Below are 22422 nucleotides of genomic sequence, written 5' to 3'. Positions count from 1 at the left end.
TACAATATCGCATATTCAGCAACGTTATAACCGTGTAATGAATAATTCTTATTCTGTTGCTGAATAATATTAAATAAGGAAACTTTTTGATAGTGTTTGAAAGTATCTAATGATGCTTTCCATAAATATGTCTTTAGAACGCATTATTCTTGTTTCTTAGTTCAGTTTGTTCTATGCTTATTATTTTCATATTTGTGTCCTCCCAGCAAGGGATGGCTGTCAAAAACTTCTAGTAGAAGTTTCTCCCTTTAAACCACGTTACTGATTTAGAGTTGCAATTCATACCGTCTTTCCAAAGGTCTGCTACAAATTTGTCTGAAGACTGGTTCAGGAGAGAAGTCACATTGTCATTTAGCGGATCCATGTTCTTTGTTAGCCAGGCAGTTGCATTGTAGGTAACCTGCAGGAAACAGTGCTATGTCAAAAATCTGTGTTTGATAAAGAAATCTGGAGTGTCTTAAGAACACAGGGCGCTGTCTTAACACAAAATCACACAAATAATAATAACAACGTGAAAAGCTTTCTATGGCTGAGACCTGAGTTGAGTATTTATTCTTACATGTACTAGCATCTGAGAAGCTTTTTGCAGACATATCCATGGCAGGGCACCTGCCCTGCCTTTAAAAAAAATCTGCTTGCTAGAAAGGAATCCGAATCACTTGGATTTTCAATAACCCCAGTGCTGGTTATTTTTGTTCTCATGTGAGCTTAGTGCAGCGATGAACGTTTTGCAAATCTTATTTCATATGTTATGTAATTAAAGCACTTACTATATCAATTATATAATTAAAGGCATCCCTTATCAATGCAGGTACCAGACTGTTTCTGTTTTACCATTTGGGCATCAAAGAATCAAAATTCCCTAAGTCAAAATAGCTCAATCTGTCCAGTACCTTGCCTGCATAGTGCATTATACAGAACTCGGTTTTATCCTTGAGTTGCTTGGGCTTCTGGAATTTGGGATGGTTGCCTTGTTCTTGACATAGTTTCTCCACAAAGGATGTGTCAGTAGCTTTGGGGAACCAGCACTCTTCATCCAGCAGAGCCAGGACACCTGGAGGGTTGGTCTACAATGTAAGCAATAGCAGATCAGTATTGTCACAGACAGAGACAGAGCACCACTTTCTTTATTCCTTATGTTACAAATCCTCCCAGGCAACAAAGCATCTGAAATACCTTAAATGGTTCTCTTATTGTACTGATACATAGCTGACCCCGATGCAACCTATGTAGTATCCACCTATAGAGATAAAAACTTACTGGTCTTTCAATCAGCTCAATGCAAGGTTGCAGGTCAAGGCCAAAGTCAATGAAATTCCATTCAATGCCCTCTCGCTGGTATTCCTCTTGCTCCAGTATAAACATTGTGTGGTTGAAAAGCTGCTGAAGTTTCTCATTAGTGTAATTGATGCACAGCTGCTCAAAGGAATTGATCTATGAAGAGGAAAAAAGTGAATTTGTAATGTTAGAAAGGGACCTTCAAGAGGGAACTTAAATGACAACATGAAAGTTGTTATCTTCTATTTCTTTTTACATATTGCAATAATTCAAATGTAAGGATCCATATTTTTCTAATACAAGGTCTTGGAAATTTACAGTAAGTTCTCAAGTGGTAAATCTTTGAACTGGGACCTGTTCAAGAAACCATAAAAAGCAGAGCCTTGCTCTAAACACTGAGCCCCGCAGAAGCCCCGCAGGAGCGTGCTGCCAGCCCCCAGCCCTTCCTGCCCAAGGGAAAGGTGAGCAGCCAGGTATTGTAGGCCTGTGGGTTGGGATGGCCACGGGCTGCTAGCCAGCTTGAAAAAACCAAATGGTTTTTGTGGCTCTGAACTTAGATACTTGTCATCTTGTATCCAAACCACTGCATGATAATAAGGAGTTTAGCCAGCTGTGTCCCACAGTACATACCTCAAAAATCTCAAATCCAGCAATATCAAGGATCCCCAAGAAGGAAGCACCTTGTCTTTTTGTTTTATCAAGAGCTTTGTTTACGCGAGCTAGAATCCAACGGAAAAGACGTTCAAATTGTGCCTTGGCCAAAGCCTCTATGGCAAAGTCTGCCTGAAAAAAAGAAGAGAAAACTGTAAGTGAAAGAAGAAACCCAATTAGCTGCTAGTTTCTGTAGAGATAATGAGACAGAAACCTGAAATTTCCCTTTAGAGAAGACGGAAGGAAAAAAAGAAGAAAGGAGAACAGTTTCAGGAGAGCTGAGGAGACTGCAAGTAGATACCTGCTCTTTGGTCTGAGCTTTCTGAACAACATCTCGTCCTACTTTGATCCTTGGGGTTAGAATAGATCTTGTGAAATCTGTCACATTAATCCCCATCAGGTGACACACTTTTTGTGCAGCTAGAATAAGAGAGTGAGATTTTTTCAGATTGAATTTTCTCTTAGCAGGTCAGTAAGTGTGAACATGAACAGCTGAGCAAGTATGTGAAGTTATTTATCTTCCTTAAAAGCTCTTCAGTTGTACATACAAGAGATGCCACTTGCCATAAAAGTATTATTCATTATCCAAGCAGCAAATTCACGTTCATCAATTTGTGGATTCAAGATTACTAGAAAAGGTAATGATAATTGAGCTGATTTTAAGTATGGTATATCTTTTAAAGCCTGTGAAGTATGTATGTAATAACAATTAAATAAAAAATACTGATAAAGATTGCTTAGTCAGCTGCTATTTTATTAATTTCTTAATGTTAACTAAGTTTTTTAAGTGGCAAATCATACCAGTATTGTCTGGCATGGAAGCTTGATCAGTGTTTCTCTCCTTCTTGAAGACAATATTACCCAGCTGTAGGACAGATGAAACAACCCTCAGTATAGCTGTAAGAGAAACAGATAATATAAATGAGGAACAGAATGGACACATTTTCAAAGCTCTATTCTCTGCAATAACAAAGATTCATTCTATTGCCTATAGTAGTCTGTACCTCTATGGAAAGAGCTAGGTTTGCTTTAAAAGACTGTGCCATAAACCGCAGGAGTTTGAGAGCTGATTGAGCAGCATCTCAACAATCTGTGCAGTGGAGTAAACAGGCCAGTCTGGGAACGCCAGCACCTCCGAGCTAAGTTGTGCTGGCTCCCCAGGCAGACCCCCAAGTCTCAGGAATTCATCTCCCACTCTCAGTGGCCTGTAGCATCTTCCCTGCTCAGTCACTTGATCATCTGTATCTCTGCTTTTAAAACAAACAAAAAATCTATGAATTACCAGCAGCTGCAAAAATGTGTGGTGCTTCAAAAGCTCCAGTTGTGAAGGACGTGCGGATATTTAGTTGTGCAACTAAAATCAAATGTATACAAATCTTTGAAGGATTAGTGTCAAAAGTACAGAAAAGTAATTGATTAATGTTTGCTTACTAAAATATATATAAATGTGATGCCACCTAACTTCAGGTAGTAAAATCTACTGATGTTACAGATGAGACTGTATGAATCTAGGGAGTTCTATTTGTTTATTTGGTAAACTTACACAGGAGAATAATACTGTGCTAAATGGGCTTCTATTTTAGAGCATGAAACCAAGGGGGTTCAGACAGTAATATGACTCCTATTGTTGTAATGGAGAACGCTGCTGTCAACACCAATACACATGCCCTGGCGGGAGAACGAACCGGTCTTCATCAGTAACGTCATCTGAATCTACCAAATCTGGGCTTTGCACTGCTGTCCTGCAAGGCAAGACATTTTTTCTCAGCATCCCTCAGTCACTGATGCAGGCGTGGGATGTGATTGAGCTCTGCTCCCGGCTGCCACAGCTGGTCCGAGGCTCAAGTGATGGGGTGACACTGTTTCTGCCACCAGGTGTCACTTGGGGCACGGCGATGTGCATCCACGGGCAGCGCACGCTGGCACGCACCAGCTGAAGCCCTGCACTCTCCCAGGAGCAGTGAGACGTAAAAGCTACACTGATAGATGTCTCTGGCAGGCCCACATTTTCAAGATAGTTTAGTTGTCGGTTCATGCTCTTTGTTTTTACTTCTCTTTTCTCTGAATCAGTGAATACAAATATGAGCTGTTTGAGCCTGTTCCATTTCTTTAAAAATTAATTCAGAATATTTTGCAGCTTTTTTATGGTAGTTGTTGGTAAGTTCTGGGAAAAATGGCTTTAAATAGTCATTACTGTTGTTAGAGCAGGCTTGAATTCAGTAGTCTGTTTTGGGTATGTATGGAGTTCTAGTGAGAAATCTTCCCTTTCATAAACACAAGCTACCTTTCAAAACACCATGTGTTACAGTACTTTTGCATGCTGACAACTGCACCGATGCTGTGGAATTCAAGTGGGTCAGGAGTGCATGTCAAATTCCTCTTACAAGCAGGCCTGTGGAATTTCTAAGACTTATAAGAAAAAGCCTTGCAATTCTTCATTCAGATGGACAGCAAAATATTGTGACAACTGTTTTATTTGATCCATGTTTAAATTACTGTATGGAGCTGCCCTGTGCATCACCAATTGTTCTGTTCATTACAGAGATAATTTCTCTTTGATGATATAGACTCTATTTTCCAACATAGGTGGTGATTCTTCAGTATTTCTTTCACTGTGTTTCCAGCAAGCGCTGCCAGTTTAAACCTTTGAAGAAGGTGGTTTGTAAGAGTTTTCACCATTGCCTTCAGCTGCTTCCACCAGTACCCACTGCAGCGAGAGGAAAAGGTAGGCCACTGTAGTAATTTTTTAAGTAGAACTTTTCTGACAACAACCTAAAAGCAGTAGATCATCATTAGATCTCCTTGCAAAGCAAGAACAGTCACAAGACTTCCTGAAGCATCACCCTGTTTAATACAAAGGTGGCAATGATTCTAAGGACGTTGGTAGTGTTCTGTGTTATGGATCTATGACAGCGGTTGCAGTGTCTTCATGTCAATCTATTGTCAGCCCCTGCTATCCTCCACACAGATTCTTGCTGCTGGTTTATGTTGTCTTCAGGCACTGTGGTGCCACCAGTTTAGTTGCTTGCTGTTACTGGCTCTGACCGTGCTGCTTGTGTTACGTGATCTTGAGCCTGTGTTTAGATCCTGCCTTGATCTTGCGTCTCTCCTGATCACACAGAACTGAGTTCCCGTATTATTCTTAACGTGAGGCAGAAACAAATCTGTGCTTGAGAAGTTTTGCGTTACGAGAAAACCTTCATTCTCTTTCCATGAGACATCTATGGTTTAATTCATCCAATACCTCCCGAGAGGGGGGGAAATCTATGGGCACTAATTCACAGTGCACTTCTTAGAAACAGTAGCTAGGTAATGGTTGGTGATAGTTTTACACAGAGGAAGTAAGAAGCAAAGAGGTTAAGTAACACAGGCACATTTAGAATCCTCCAGTTGGCAGTTCATGCAAGATCACACTTCTCCAGAGAAACATGGACATAAAATCTAAATAATCTTAATTTTCTTATATGAATGTAGAATCTTACTTCATATATGTATTTTGCAAAGTGATTATTCTGGACAGAATTAACCTTTGTGCATTTGCATCTCTATATGGTGTCACTTGCAGATGTATACCTTGAATGCAATCTTGCTAACAATACTCACCTGTCTGTTCTTCCTCAGTAAAGCCCATAATTGTCATGGCTTCCAAGGTCTCCTGGAACATCTCATCATCTTGTTGAGCAGGAATAGGCACATGGCCATTAGATAGAAAGGTATAATTGTTGAAGCCTTCCAGCAACAGATCATCTAAAAAGCAAAGCAGAAAAGCTTTACTTAAATGCATCAACTTAATGCTCTTAGTTCATGAGTTGTCCCAGTGAACAACAGGGAAAAACCCAGTGTTTTCACCAAAGGAAGACTCTACTTGTACCAGGAGTTTAGGGTTTTGTGGTGCACAAATATTTTCAAAATAACTCTTCATTTAGCAAGATTGATTGTGTTAAGTTTCCAGTTTTCATTAGTAACTGAGGAATGTCTCTGCCCCTCAGTGGAATTTTGCACCCTATGTACTCAAATCTGAGACGTTCTTCCCAAAAGTCTTTCATTTAATGCCATGTGTAACCTACTCAGAATTACACCTCTCCCTGTGGGGATTCATATCAGGTAATAATAAGAATGGAACCAGGTGACAACCATAGTGGGCTAGACCAAAAGACTCTTCAGCCCTATGCTGTGGCCAACAACACATTCTTAGGTAAGGAGCATAAAAAACAGGGAAAATGCAGAGTTATCCATTGCTTTATACATTATTTGGCAACCAGTGATTTAGGGAAAGATATCATATTTGAACCATGATGTTCCAATACATACTATGTCTAATCCTTTTTTTGGATCCACTTACACTTTTCACCTTCTCAACATTCTGAAGCTGTAGGTTTCACAGCGTAATGATGTGCTGTGGGAAAGACATTCTCTTAATTTATTTTAAAACCACAAACTAATATTTTCATTTGGAACTCCGATTTCTTTTGTGTAAAAAATAATGAATAATTCTTCCCTATTCATCTTCTCAATATCATTCAAGATGGGGTCTGAATGGGTTTACATCTCCTGTAAATTGAAACATCCTGTAAACTGCAAACAACGTGGCTTAAACAGGTGGACATCAATTGAAGCTTTCTTATAATTCACTTGAGAGAAGTATTTTCTATAGCTAAAGAGCTGTTTATTTATAGAAAGGATTGAATGACATACAACTAAAGAAGTTAAGATAAATTACTTAAGTAAGCCATTGCTCAGACTGTTCAATGAGATCTAAGAATCATTAGCAAGTAACTTACTTCTCATCTGTTCAGAAGCTCCAGCAATCAAATAGTAAAAGATATGAAATGTTCGCTCATCTTTAGCCTGACGAATAGCACGGGATTTTTCAAGCAAATCTGTTTGTCAAGTGTGTTAAAAAAAAAATCAATAACATATTTCAGACCTTCCTTAATTGTGCCATCAGCCTCAGAACCATCAATAGCATTCTTGAAATATTTGCCACGAGCTTGTCTAACATGAACATGCGTCTAATTCTGTGGCAGGAGCTCTGGTATAATTCTCACCACAATGAGTAGATCAATTTCCTACCTCTTATTTTATATTAAATGCTGGTAATCACGGTAATAAGCACCATAATAGACATAGGTGCTTCTAAAATCAGATATATAAAAATAGTATTCACAATATAATTCACACCACTTTTAAAATGAAGTACCAATATGATTCTTTCAACATAAGGTGGGGCTGCTAGAAGAACAGTTCTTGAGGCCAGTATTGTAGGTGTAAAAGCAATAAAAGCAAACTTTATTCATGGTCCATTTTTGTGACTATAAACTACTAAAAATGAAGTTGGCAATAGTGTATTTCAACACCAGTCAGTGATTCACCCTTTAAAAGCTATAGTGCTATAGACAAAGCTTCAGTTAAGAGCAAAAAAATTAAAACCTGATTTCTTCTAAAGATCACTTGTCAAAATAAGCGCAGAAAGATAAACCGTTTGTTGCTTGGTGCTACACCCAAGAGATAAGGTCATTCTTTATAGCTGCATCGTTCTTATTTATTGGAGCAAGCAGCTCCTTCTCTATGCAAAGATGAGCAATGCAGCACTGAGGAATCTAGCTACATACTAATTTGTTCATTAAAACACACTATCTCATAAACATAACCAAGGGAACAGGCAACAGTACTTGGCAAGCAAAGTCAGGCTAAGCTGAATTTCCCTGACATGTCTGTACTTTTTTCCTGAAAAAATACATTGAGGTTATTGAGATATAGCTCGCTGCTCTGTGTGTGTCATTTGAAAGAGCAGGGCAGTATTTAGCATCCAGAGCAGACAAAGTTGTCTGGAAATACCTCATACTTGATGCTCTCTGGGGCACCAGCACCAGCAAAATATTTGCTTCAGTTCAGTTGAGTGAGTTTTGAGAACATGTAATTTCTGTTCATGGCAGTTTAACAAAATATGCAGAGATCAAGTCAATTTCCAGATAAATTGCCCCTTGGTTTGACAAAGGGAGAGGAACTGTAAGGACTCTAAGACAGCTTTTCTGACCGCACCATGTTCTGTTGCTTTTCCTGTCTCTTTTCTCTTTATTAATAAAAAGTCTTTAGAGGGGTGGAAGGGTGTCCTGGTTCAACCACGACAACGGGAAAGGTATATCACTTTTACTAAAATGACCCTTCAGTCCTCCAGACATGAACTAGAAAGCTGTCATACTAGGTATCATATAGACTTCTCCCTTACCGGGTTATTCTCAATGCTTTTTCTTGGAATGCCTCTACCCCAGTACAACCTATATATGACCTTTGCAATACCTAAGCAGCCGGGCACATGCAGCCACGGGCTTGATCATTCAGTCTGCAAGGCTCAGGACCCTTCCCTTACAGAAGCCAGGGTGCACAGGGCTGAGGGTAAGATCACACTCAGCATCTGGACTTCATCCCAACATGCAGTAGGGACTGGGACAAAGTGCCAAACCTGGACTTGAAAACTGGGAAGCACTCTCCAAGTTCCTGGGTAAACTGTAGTGATGATACCAAGCATTCAGTGTTTTTTAAAAGTGCCTCTCACAGCACCAGTAAGAAACAGTGAAGTTCCAAAACTTTTTATGCAGCTGGAAATGTAGACCACAGGGAACCGGCGTGACCCATGCAGGATTACATTGATGCGAAACAAAACGACTACATGGCTCTCAAGACCACATGCAATCTTAACCACAAAACAATCTTTTCTCATTATTGTATTACTGGCACTCTGCTTTTAAAGTCCCCTGCCATTGCCTTTAGGTATGGTGCTTCCATTTTCTGAAGCTGTGTATGGGGAGTAGCACACTTTCCTACAGCTGAGAAAACAGACCTGAAAATATAAACATGAGAGTAAGACAAACCGAGAAGCTGGTATCAGCACAAACGGAGCCACTTCCCACCGTCTTTGTTTATACTAGCCTCAGCAACATTTGCCTTTCTTAGACATGCAATGGAACTTGTTTATCTTGCTTCCTTTTGCTCACCCTAGTTAGCTTCCAGTGCATCTCACTGAAAAGGATACAAGTCTCTATGTTTGCTCCGACAATGTAGCCTGTCACATCAAAGTTGATGCGGATGAATTTGCCCTGTGAATGAAAAGAAGACCTAGATTGGGCTGTTCTTTCAGGTTATGCCAGATTTTTCCAATATTAGTTTTTATCCTGTTTAATAAGACAAGTATATCATCTCCTTAAGAGTAACATGCTTGATTTCCTCCTGCTGGGACAACCTGTGGAAAAGCCTGAAAGGAAGTAAACTTCTCTGATATTCCCTCTGCAGAGATTAGCCCCCCCATTTCATTCAAGCACTTAGAGGGAAAGGAGTCTTCCCTACTGGACCAGGCTTTGGAAGCTGGGAAGATGACAACATCTGTCTTCTACTTTGATTTCCACAACATCAGTGAGGGAATAGCATTGGATCTGTGTAACTGCCTCTGCTAAGGTTCATCTGCATGGATCCTGAACTTTGCAGGGAGAGAGCAGAGGTGGGAGAGGGGGGTCTGCAGGGAAAACAAGCATCTGCCAGTGCTTCCAGAAAAAAATGTCATCAAACAGTGACAGCCCTCAGTTCACATCATTCTAACTTGAATTTGTATGACTGTTTTTTCTTTTTCTCCTGTAGTTACTAATTTAATGTATTAACCACTTTTGCTCAGTAATAGGCACACCTTACCACCTTATGACGTATATGCTCAACAGTGGTGCAAAGAAAGAGGAAGCACAGACTTTGTTTGCAAGTATGAAGGTGGATATGTCCTGGAGCAGGAATCGACTCTGGAAGGCCACACACAGACTGCTAAATTGTGAGAGGACAATGGTACTGTCAAGTTTGAGCTTGATCTTTAATCTTCTATAAGGCAAAATTCCTGTTTCAGAGAGGAATTCTAAACTGTTTTTAAGGGATTAGTTTTAAGATGCTATTTAGAGAAAAGCACTGATGAGGGCCACTGTCTGTACGTTGTGCTTTAAAAGATGCTGTAGCTACCCGCTTCCCCCCACAGACCCAACTGGATTTCTCCTACTTACGAATCTGGAGGAGTTGTCATTCTTCACAGTTTTGGCATTTCCGAAAGCTTCAAGAATAGGGTTTGCCTGTAGAAGCTGTTTTTCCAGCTCACCCTAAAATTCATTCAGATGCAGTTAACCCTAAACTTCATAATTACTTAATTAAAACCAACGCATGTACACTGGAGAAAAATGTGAAACAAAATTTAAGCCTTTAACTTTTTTTTTTGCTGAATACTGCACTTCATGTGGATTTGTTTTCATTCTCTGTTAATCTTTGTGTTTATATATTTGTGCAGTTGACTGCTGTCCTGTATACATGACCCTTTTCCAGCCCTGCTGCCTGTGACAGATCAAACTCTATTAATCTGTTTAGCATCATGACTGGCCTTTCTTAAAAAAATGGGTCATTCAATGTAAATTATTTTTTTCCAGTTTAATATCATTTTTAGAAGGGATATTCTTAAAGGAACCTCTAGCATGTCTTTTTCAAGTTAGTTTACTGAGATCCTTTGCTAGCAAATGACAATGTAATTAGAATAATTGAATTAATTCTTGCCGAGAATCATTTTAATGTAATGCAGCACAAAGCTACAAAGCAGATTTCATCCAATCTATTAATAATGATCCATGCAAGGCTATTTAGGTTAAATATGGAAATGCATTGATTTATTTCAAACTAGGATAATGAGTTATCATGCAAACACACAAACTTTGTATTATATTGTTAATTGTGATCGGTAATTGCTAATGAAACAAATCATGCAATGAAACAAGCATGCATTTAATACTCCTATTTCTAAACAAATCAATGAAGTTGAAAAGATCCTTTGCTTATGAATACAGCTTTTCTGAACTTTTCATTCAGGTCTGTCCTATGAGGTCACTCAATTTCGCATTTGCTTCTTGTCATCCTATTCTTTGAGTACTGCTCTGCAGTAACATGCGTTATTTCAAATAACTCACCCTAAAAAGGAAAAATTCCTTGATACATAATATGATAGAATTTAAATAATTTTAATTAGAAAATAAGGTAATATTTAGGTTGAATCTAGGGGAAATAATTTGGAAAATGAAAGTGCTTCCCAATTAGTGTGCAAAACTGATAACCTTTTTCTAGAGGCTGTTCCTGAATGTCTTGTAACTTATGTGGCAAAGATGAAAGCTGCCTCAAAATATCAGTAAAAAGCAACAGATTGTTAACAAATTGCTAAACTTATCTGCATGGTCATGAGACGGCAGAATGAGCACCTTCCTGAGAGCCTAGATCTTTTGAGAGCTAAGGCATGTGTCAAGACTGCATTTTGAAAAAAAGAAAAGGAAAAACCCACCAAAAATACCCCAGAACTTACTACCTAAGATTTAGAGGGAAGGAAGATTTCCAAACAAGCTAATACAGTAGTCGTAGAATAAGTAATGAATTCCTAAAAGTGCATGAAATTTCTCTGTACTGAGAAACTCTTTCCAGTTACACTGTGTAGACTTAAAAACTCCACTACAAGCATAGGGTGTTGCTGAAATCAGATGGTGACAGCTAAAATAGAGCCTTGTATGCTAAACTGAGAGAGATACTACCTGCTTCTAGTGAGAACTGAACTATGCCATAAACTTGGGGGATAAAAGTGTGGCTCCAAATTAACAGCCTTGTACGCAGCTGTAAGTCCACTGAACTTCCCAGAGTTGCCTATGCCAGCAATGAATTAGTTTTTTTTCAGAGAGCTTGTCAAATGAAATACTAAATTAACTAAGGGGCAACACACTGTCCTTTGTCATAGCCAAAGTTTGAGAGGCAGCAGTCAGAATGGGGAAAAAAAGACCCCATAAAAAAAAAAATACCATTTGCCTGGCACAGAAAGAGAAAGAATATGCCAGCGAACCTGCCTATATTCCCAAAGCATTGGTATGCTGGTGCAGCACACCACAACACAGGAGGGCCCATGAGGGCTTGTAAGAAACTGCCGTAACACCTGCAGACACACGCTGCAGTGGGAATTGCTCTGTTACACATCATAGCAGCAAGCTAAGAACATGCTAACTTTTGCAGATGTGAACAATTCTCAACAGTTACATGAAAATGTAAAATTGAAAGCAATATCAAATGGAAAGCATGCAGCCAAACAAATCAATCAAACACTGTGAGGTTTAGGAATTATTTCACAACAGTCCTAAAAAGTTCAACCTGAAGCACAGAAAGCATTTGGGTATTTTCATTCAGAAATCACATTGCTCAATTTCAGGCTGAGTGGCTCTTTCAGGATCGTGGGAAATCTCATTCAAACTATGGCAATTTGAACACACATATAGAAGAGAGTGGTATTTGAAAGATGACCCTGCCTGTGTCAGACTTCATTCTTTACCATGGAGCCTGACACAGTTAGGGTTGATTTGTGAGAGCATTTGGTGCTATTGTTGCTTTTTATCATATCATACAACATATTTCAACAAAATCTCTCTTAAATTTGAGGTGCAACAATAGCATGCAGATCTACACTCAGTGCCTTAAACACACATCAAACAGTCTAAGTTACTCACGTAAGAAAAAGATGGACCTTGCTGTATTGAATAACGTGGTATAAAACAAGTGTCAGTATCATTTCCATTACACAGACATTTTTATTGTTTTTCCTGTATTAAAATAACCAATACACAGTTTCCACGCAAATAAACCAGGAATACAAATACAATCTATTGCAGACATACCAAGAGTACAAATACCATTAACATATAGAGAGCATTTTAACTGAAGGAAAAAAAACCCTGAAGCAAAGGGATGGGATTTGGATCCAGTCCCAGGTTAGTCTCCCAGGCCCAGACAAGGACAGATATTTTTATGGTAAATCCCCAGTTCTTCTCTGGTGCGACTGAGGCATTTTGCTATTCATTATTTTTTCATGACTGAAATTGCTGTGTCAGTAGTCCCAGTCACTGAATTACTATTTGTCAACATGTTATAGAACAACTTAGACTTTCTCTCAGCTCCTATCTGGTGGATATTTGCCTTCAGGTCTTTCTCAGGGCCAATGTGATCCTGAGACTCACATAATTCCCCAGAGGAGTCAGCAGCAACTGCGGTTACATGCCTATTAGGGATGGCCTTGAAATCAGTTCCCCCCGCCACCGAGCAGGGACCCAGTAGGAAGAAGTAAGTTTCTCGCATAAACATTCAACAACGGAAAACGATGCCTTTAGCCTTGCACCATTGCCACTAAATTTAATCACGGATTTCTAGAAAATACTATTCAAAGGGACATCTACTCCCTCCCCTGCCCAAAGCAGAATCCGCTGCGCATAAACAAACAATTACTCCTGGTGGAAGAGCCCAGGCTGCACACGCTGTGCTCTGGAGTCCTCTGTCTGCAAGGCCACACGGTAGGCAAGGGCAGCTGCAAGACCCAGGACAGGTGTGGTCATGAGATTTTTGCCTTGTTTCCCACTACCCCACTAATTACTTTTTTTGGACCCAGCCTTGCATTTGGAACACACTGACATGTCTTCCTGATTTAAGCCTGTTTCGTCATAAAAGTGAATTGCTACATTTTTTTGCAGAAGTTTGAGTACCATTCAGAAGGCTGAAAATGACATAGGAGCGGGAGTTGTATCGTTGCAAACAGCAAAGACAGTTGAGAGCCTCAGCCACACTAATGATCTCTGGGAACTGGGCAGATACAAGCTCGTTATTATGGTTCAGAGCAAGAAAATGAACTTAGTCACTAAGGCAAGACTATCACAAATTCTGAAGCAACAAAGTACTTAAAAAAAATTGTGCCTTTCAGAATTGTTCTCTCTGACAGAGGGGTAAAAAGAAAAGACAAGTTTTATACTGGCACTCTTTGCTGGTTAGTAAGAAAACTCACTTACCAACAAAGCCAATCAAAACTTTGGAAGTTTAAATGCTGGTATACATTTTTGTGATGCAGTTGGACAATGTGTTAGTTAAAGGCTTTCCCAAACTTCTTAGTTGCCAGGGGTCAAGGGTAAAATAAGGACCCGAGCCCTTCCAGGCTTCAAGGCCTTCACGCTAGGATATAAATAGGTGCTATGCATATGGAAAGCTATGAATATTTCTCTTCTAGCAAAGTACGTTCTGATTTGATGCCTAAAGGGGTGTCAAACAAAAGGTTTTTTCCATAAACATAGAGCTGTGACGTAATTGTGTACTCTTAATATGTCGACTGTTTGGCAAGCCACAGACGTTGACTTGCTGTTAGCACAGTCAGCTCCGTACAGTCCTAACAGGCTTGAAGAAGAGTTGAACATGGAAGAGCTCACTTACAGTGATGCTGATGTCCTTTTTGCCCTTATGTGATGAAGCAACAACAGCCAGGTACTGAATGACCTTCTTGGTATTTTCTGTCTTGCCAGCACCAGATTCACCTCTGAGGGAAAAGAAAATAACACAAAAGAAGGTAGGTAACTAGTGGACTCCTTCTGCCATGTGATGTATTTAGTGTATAAAAAGAGGACTGGAAAGTGCCCGACTCAGTATTTACCCCAGAACACCATCTCTCCAAATCCACCTGACTTCAGCATGCAAAGAACGCATTATCAGAGCTATATCTCTGTCCCGATAGTATTTTGACTGGACGTTGGGCCATTTAAGGCAATTCTAAAACATGATGCATTTTTGAACAGCAGTTCATCTTGCTTTGGCAGCATCTGAACATTTATGAAAAGTGGAGCTGGCAGGGAGTCTGCTTGTATTTTAAAACCAAAAAATACATCATTAACTATGATGTGGTACAGCAGTAAGAAAAAACATCAGCAGTAATACAATAGTTTTCTCTTCTGAAACTCCGGCATTAAAATAGACTAACAGCTTGTAGCAGTGCTGGACAACAAGCGAACGATCCTGCCTCATCTGAACTCCGTGCTCAAACGCTCCGTGAATTCAGTGGGACCAGAGCCGGGACTGCCCGAGGCGTCTCTGCTAACCGGGTAATAAGGGACATCTTGTGTGGGGAGATGTCTGACGAGCAGAATTGGCATCCCGGCTGTGCTCTGTGCAGTGTCCCTTGGGAAGCAGGAAGGCAGTGGTTACTTTTCACCTCCCGGAGGACTTCCAGGGTTAAGTTTATTTACAGCTTTTAAGCCTGCTCTTAAAGTAAAATAGTGGTTTTCAAAGTACAGGTACAAGGGCCAGATTTACACAGTCTTCTCACAAGAACATTTCCAGCCTACTTTTCCCTCTCTAAGTGTCACACTACATCATCTCACATCTTCTAGATACCTTTGGCTCTGATGATTATATAGACGAAAATGTTTTTATACTGTCGTGTCTCAGCAATGAAAAAAGTCATTGAAGTGGGTGTGGATGTAATAAACTAGTTCTTTCAACTGTATCAAGCTAGTGCTGCGAGGAGGGCAACAGTCTAAATGTAAGTTGGACCTGTTTGTCTTTGGATTTAAACTAAAATGGATTTAAAAATAAAAAGAACAATACATTCAAAAATCCCATGGATATTTGTCAACTCTTTTGAAGCTGAAACTATTTAGCTGGATCCATTGCAGTTCTGCTTCTTTTCCTAATTAGGAAATACAGGAGTTAATTTTCCCTACCAAGGGACCAGTGATAAATGGACATAAAAAAATACGGGTAAGTGCTGGGCAGAACTTTCAAGATAGAATGACATTGATGTAAACCTTAGGAAACCAGAAACAATTCCTGTCTGAGGTACGACACGATGAGAAGTGTTTTTTCTGGCTTTTAGAGTTTTAGCCAGAAATAATTGAGATGAATATGTTCTTTTTCACAAGACCTGGGTTAATTTGCACAGTTTAGAGGTTGGATTCGCCTCTGCCTGGGCTTCAGTGCTAAAACATTTCCATGTTTTATTGTTAAAAATTAAGTGTCCTGGGAACAATTCCAAACCAAGCACACCAATTTGAAGACATATGCATACAAAGTTTTCAAATAAATCTACCTTACAACTTTGTTTCTTTGGAAAAAAATTAAAAAAAAACCCTTTCTTCAAACAAACCCGGGGCTTTGAACTATTCCATTTTATTAAAGGTTATTTGTAGTTCATCACTACTTGAATTGCATTTCCTTTCTCCCAGGGCAACAGTGCCCATCATTTGGCTTTCCCCTGAATCCCTGTGAGTATTACCATATATGGCATCATTTTACTTGTAATTATCCTACCATACTGTACTGCTTAAGTTACTTAACATTTTGTTCTGTGCTTTCATCCTTAACTCTTTGCTCCTGCACAGGCTGAGGGTTTTCCTATTTTCTGCAGATAGACTTTGAGGCTTTAACTTCCTTTTGAAGTGGACAATAAAAAGTTCTTCAGCATGAAATGGAAATGCTTCAACATGAAATGGAAAACAGACAGGATCTCAACAGCTACAAGTAGGAAAAAATCTCTAAGGTCAATAAGTAATGAAGAATAATGTCCATAACTGATGAATACATGTAATTTTTCAACACATCAGATAATTTTTAAATGTCCATGACAATAGACAGGTCTGATAAACAAGTAGCCATTAAACAACATTGGTAGCCCTCATATGCTGAAGGATGCATCACAGCTGTATGACAGCATCTAGATTTCATCTCAGTGATAAAATGCCATGTGTTTGAAAACTAACTAATGAGGAGGAACGGCTAGATCAGGTTCAACGCCTCTAAACGTCAAGAAGCTTACAAGGGGAAAGACCCAGGAGGAGGAGAGCATGTGAATCTCTTAGTTTGCTTCACAGGTGGATGAAATTCTTCCTAGAACTATTGAGCTGCAACAGAGTTGGTCATGCTGCATCTGCCTTGAAGTACCATAATTTCTGGGGTGGCAGAAATAACTTTCATTGTGAGGTGGTATGAGGAATCCCACCTGTTTTAAAATCTACATGCTCTCTCGAGCTCAGTGACTGAATTTTTAAAGATGGGTCTTTCTCCTGAAAGCATCTTACAGTGGTTTTGGCATGGACTATACACAACAGGGTTCCACCCAGGAGGCGTCTGCTCCTCTCTTCTGAGTGCCCATTTTCCTCAGCCTTTACCCCTAAATTATGTTCCAAAGTGAGTGTTCACCATATAAACACCGTTACCGCTGTCCTAATCATAATCTTTTGGGAGTAGACCGATCATTTGTTTAATTGAAGCATCTCAAATCATTCTTGATGCCTGCCATACATAGAGGCAGCACATTTACTGCCAGTGCTGTTCTTTGCACCCAGCTCAGATGGGCAACACGACAAGATCAAAAGCAGGTCCCATTGCACAGTTCTGATCGGCCCAACAGCAGTGCTTTATCTACTGCCCATACATGTTTTCCTCCTTGGGTTTCCTGGAGCAAAGGGGTCCACTAGGCTTAGAGGCTTGCTCTGTTAAAAACACCTCTCTCACATTGTGTGGCATAGTTTAAATTTATTCTTCCCTCATTTCTTGCCAGGCATTGTTTTAGGAACTCAATACAGCATTTAAAGCACATAAGCTCACATATATAGTACTCAGCTGTAACAGAGGTTTTGTACCACATGAGCTACTAAATCCTCCATGACTCCATTACCTTCACCTTAAACGAAAATTACCCCAGCTAGAATAGGTTTCTAAACTAGGACAAGGTGAAACTAACAAGTTGGCCCCACTGTTGTGGGGTGAGCCTGTGGTGTAGCTAGGACTCTTGTATGTTTGGGTATAACTGGGAAAAATCAGTTTTAAAAGTGTATTTTTTTGTTGAAATATTGAAAGCTTTCTATATTAATATTATAATACAAGACTTAGTTTAATTCCACTTTTGGAAACATCGAAAAACTAACAGCAGAATTTATTTTCAGCATTTGTTTCAGTAAGCAATGAACCACAAAAATTGCCTGTTCACACATCTCTTAATCTGGCTACGCTGGCGCTGCGGGAAGCCTCTGTGCACCGGGCAGTCAATGAGGTGCTCTAAATCCCATTAGGGCTTGGCAGGCTTCATCCTGCAGTACGAGATGTGCAAAGATAATGAAAATCTTTGCCCTAGACCAGCTCTGTCCCACTAGAGACCCCCCTCAGAAGCCAGCCCACTGATCCAACTAGTTTACTTATAAAAAAATTCCCAAAAGAGACCGAGCTGGTTCAGCACCAAGCTCCACCCTGGGTCTAAAGCTACACAAGATATCTGCGTGGGAGAACGGCCAGGCAGCAACGCGTGCCAGCTCCAGCCTTTGAGATTTAGTGAGCTGGGAAAGAAAAGAGTTTAGCTATCTCGTGGAGGAGTCTTTTGACTAATGGGGCTTTGCAGTTTGGAGGGTGTTCTGGATGACTCCGTTTCTTGACACGTGTCGGGAGAAAGTAGGCTGAAGTCCCGTGGCTGGGTGAGGCTCTGGAGAGTTTGCTCAAAAAGAGAGAGGGGAGGACAGGGAAACGGGCAGGATGGCCACTGTCTCACCCAATATTTTGTCTGTTACAGTATCGAATTAAGTGGAAATAGCACCCTGCTACCATATGTTTTTATAGAAGCTATTAAAACTAAATGCATGTATTAAAAAAAGGTAAAAGGTAATGAAAAAGTATTTGATTATATGTACAAATCAAGTGTTTAACAAGCATTTGTTTTCACAGGCTTCACATTACTCCAAACATTAAGAATTTTGATCAGATTTTTTTCTCATCCATTTAAGGTGTTTTTTTGTTTAACTGAAACTTGTACACAGTCCTTTTAGCCACATCTGCTTTCTAGAAGATATTCTGCCCATTCTTTTCAGAAAGTGGCTAAAATATGATAACCCAAGATCAGACAGGTTTAAGAGGAGATCTTTAAAACACTTATGTGCTTAGCTATGCAAATAAGCACCTGTGGAATTTTTCGTAAAAAATCCTTTTGAAAACACCAGGAGAATCCACTTGTATCTTTAGAAATCAAACAACTTAAAAGCCAGAAATCTCCTTTGAGGGCCGGTGCCTCTACTTACATTGGAAAAGGCTTGAAAAGTCACAAGCCTGTTCACTGGCCATTGCTTAGTCCAGTTCATGCTTGATTGCTCATGCACCGAGGTTGCTCAGGTCTCTGAGTAACTGGACAGATTTTGGGGGATTTTTCCTTCAGCAACATCTAATGTGCTGATCAACACAGGCCAGCATGGTCTTTGCAAGAGTGAATACGGTATTTCACGGCCAACTCAGATGTTAAAGAAGAGAGACTGCAGTGGGGGAGGCCTAAGCACAGACAGGAATTTTGGGGAATCCCAAGAGCCAGGCAGAGCAGTGAAGGCTGCCCAGAACAGTACAGGGACCAAAACACAACGATTGAAGTCTTAACTGCCTTAATTTTCAGGCACATAATAAGATTTCATACCTTTAGTGCAGTATTATATATTGTATATTTATTATATATGTTACGTTAAGTTATGCTATGTTAATGCAACCACAGATATATTAGTTAGTAAGCACAGCCATGGTATAAAGCTTTTTATGTGGAGAGAGGCAGCTTGTAAATGTGCATGGTAGGATGTGGGGTTTTAAGGCTGACTGTAAAGTGGCAGAGAGCAACTGGCAGGGAATGACACGAGAGGATGTTCGGTGATGCTGCCCATGGGAAAGAGCTAACAGCAGAGGGATGTGTGCACAGGGGAGAGTAGATCAAAGGCAGTATGTGTGTAGTTATTAATAAAATGTAGAAGAAATAATGAAATCTAGGAAAGACAGGGAATTCTGAGGAAGCGTTAGAACCCATGAGCATTACAGACGGAGCCTTTTAAACATACCATAGTTAATCACACAAAGGGTAGGGATTGAAAAAGAATGCAAACAATACTTAACCACATGAGGGTAGGTTCAATGAGCTGAGGGTGAAGTCCTGAGAATGGGTATATTTATACTCGGAAACATGGAATCATGCCTAGTTCTCAGATCTATGCCCCTGCCTATGCCCCAGCAGCATTTTGGGTGAGTCCCAGGTACTCAGCATCCCACCAGGCCTTTGGTTTCCAGGTGAGCTCTGCTAACAATGGAAGAACTTTGCAGAACTAGTACAAAGCACACAGCACAGAGTACTTGAAAATAAAGTGCACAACTTCTGCTTGCATTTTGACACCAGTGTTTTGGCTATCCTGCTGAATTCCCATAAGGTAAATAGCAAAAAGTTATTTGTGGGAGGTGGGTAGCAGTAAGTGGAAGAAGGCAAGAGTCTACACTGCAGCATCACTAAACATAAGTGAGTTTTTGGCAGCATTTACAACTATTTATATATGAATCCTTACAGCTACATTTTTTTACAATTTAGGTACCAGGCCTTGGAAAGTTCGAGTCTGTAGCTATTTAAAGAAAAGATACCAGCTGATCAATGCCATGAAGTCTTCAGTTATTGTTACATATTTTAGGCAAAAAGATAATTTCTTAGAATTTTTAGCAATTCTATAAAATAATGCTAATTGCTTCCACTTGACAGCTGCCCAGCTGAAAGCCAAGTGAACTTTCTTCTTTCTGTACAGCCAAATAAGGCCAACAGAGATGATAAACCAGTAGTGGTTAAAGTTGTGTAATTGGTTTTAGCTTGACTAATCTTTTTAGTTTAAAAGACATGTGAGGACTGGTTTAAGCTATGGGTCATGATGCCCACCCAACATACAGCAGTTATTCTAAACATCTTGATGAATCACTTACTGTGGCTGTTTTCAAAATGGGAGAGACATTTCATTCTCTCTATTTTAGGTACTACTGGTGTTAAACACCTTATGTTTCCAGCTTAGCTGGCCAGGTGAAAAATAGTTATTTTCAATACATGGTAGCTGTCAGAAGTGGATCCTTTAATGCATTTTCATGAACAAAAAGGCATAGATTTGCAATAGAAAGTCCCTTTCTTAAAAATCCTAATATTCCAAATTTAAAAGATCTGAAGATTTACTAATGGAAAAATAAACTAAAGTACAGGAATAGAAGGAGGAAATGCATATTTTAAATTAGTCTTCATTACCATGACATGTTTCATCCTGGGAAGAATGTAATGGTCAATTTTTGTTTCATCATTGCAGCAATTTCAGATTTCTTTTAGGTATTAATGCATTTTGGACAGATTCTTTATCAATACACTTACACATAACGAAATCTTGTTACAACAGAGGTTAGAGCTATGCTAGCCCTTATGGTACCAGATACAGTATATAATTTTTACTTTTTCTTAGGTGATAAATTTTTTCCAGTCAGCAGTGCCACTCACAAGTAACTGTATGGCTGGTGATCAGTAGCAGTGCTTTTTAAAAACTGTAGTGTAAATATATATTCAGTCAGTCAGTAGCCACATTTTCACAGATAACCTAAAACCAGTTCAGTTTGGGAATATGTGTATTTACAATACTCGCAGACTACAGCGTAACTGCATGAACCTGCTAGAAATAATATGCATGCCATCTTCTGCAAACAATATTAGTATTTACACAGAATCACATCCTACCTTTGATCAGGAAAACTGGAAGATGCCTAATACAACAAACACAAAATTATGTCAACAGCATCCTCAATGGCATTCAAGTAAACAAAACCAACTAACTAGCAACAGAGGAATGGAGAAATGGTCAAAACTGAAGGTCAAATAGGAGATCCCTGTCCAACTCAACAATCTGAGTGTTTTGCAAAATAGGTAGGAATGATAAACCAATGGGATTTTGTAGAGTAGTAAGTTGTGCAGAGCAAACGTTATTGCAATAAAATCACTGCCTGACCCATGATACAACAGCTGAACCCCCCCATGCTGGTGCTGTCTGAGCACTGGCAGGTCAAAACTCAAGGAGGGAGCCTTCAGCAAGCCAGGACACAGAAAAGTCAGAGAATTCAAAACGGCTGGCTTAGCCGGTATTTCACTATTGCCAAAACTGATTACGTAGAGACTGCAGAAAGGTCCGACCTGTGCAGTGGTGCTGAGCCCTCTTAGCCAACACACCCCTGCCTCGTGCAGAGGCTCCAGGGGAGCCCACTGCCAGCACGGAGGTACCAAACCTTCCCCCGTCTACCTACAGTATATGCAAACAGCACAAAACGACAGCATGAATATGAAAGATCACGCTTTTCTGCAATGACAACTGAATTTGGAAGTTGTGGCGAGCCACCAAATGCTAAAAGTGAAACGCAGTTCAGTAAATATCCAGGATGCTCTGTGTTCCTCAGTTTTCTCAGTTCCTCAGCTTCCTCTAGGAACCTTTTAAAATCCCTTGTTCTCTCTCCACACACAGTTTTACAATCGTTTACAACCAATGAACCAAGTTGTTCATTGTAAACTCTTAAATCTCTAAATTCAGAAAGTTGATTTAAAGAAATAAGTTTGTGCATTAAAGACTTCCTACGACACCGATACCTGCTTTTTATTTTATCAATGGGTAAATCTACCAGAGTAGATTTAGGACTGTAGCTCAAGCTTACTGAAGGTGAGGAGAATATGTCTGTTTCACCAGAATTCGAATCAATTTTAAATAAAGAAAGACATTGTAATATTGAGATATACTAAAATAGATCAGTTTACTTACGTGCACAGGATGGACTGGTCTTCTCGATCTACAAATAAAG

General features: G+C 39.7%; 1 protein-coding gene across 4 annotated transcripts in view; it reads right to left on the bottom strand.

The window, feature by feature from the left end:
• Positions 1-22422, bottom strand: part of MYH11 (myosin heavy chain 11) — a 63153-nt gene that overhangs the window by 20203 nt on the left and 20528 nt on the right. For 2 of the 4 annotated variants that reach the window (XM_030001514.2, XM_030001512.2), the window contains exons 4-16: positions 22383-22410; positions 14218-14320; positions 12477-12497; positions 9966-10058; positions 8963-9026; positions 6711-6809; positions 5533-5676; positions 2731-2826; positions 2231-2349; positions 1909-2061; positions 1261-1434; positions 894-1067; positions 286-400 (exon numbers count right to left, since the gene is read on the bottom strand). In XM_030001514.2, coding sequence (XP_029857374.1) covers positions 286-400; positions 894-1067; positions 1261-1434; positions 1909-2061; positions 2231-2349; positions 2731-2826; positions 5533-5676; positions 6711-6809; positions 8963-9026; positions 9966-10058; positions 12477-12497; positions 14218-14320; positions 22383-22410 — 1383 coding nt within the window. The remainder of the gene's footprint in view (positions 1-285; positions 401-893; positions 1068-1260; positions 1435-1908; positions 2062-2230; positions 2350-2730; positions 2827-5532; positions 5677-6710; positions 6810-8962; positions 9027-9965; positions 10059-12476; positions 12498-14217; positions 14321-22382; positions 22411-22422) is intronic. The other 2 variants (XM_041120104.1, XM_030001513.2) reach the window with 1 other exon arrangement.

Source organism: Aquila chrysaetos, chromosome 25, assembly GCF_900496995.4.
Source record: "Aquila chrysaetos chrysaetos chromosome 25, bAquChr1.4, whole genome shotgun sequence".
NCBI lineage: Eukaryota > Metazoa > Chordata > Aves > Accipitriformes > Accipitridae > Aquila > Aquila chrysaetos.
The sequence above is the reverse complement of the archived record's forward strand: the minus strand, read 5'-3'. Positions and strand labels throughout refer to the sequence as shown.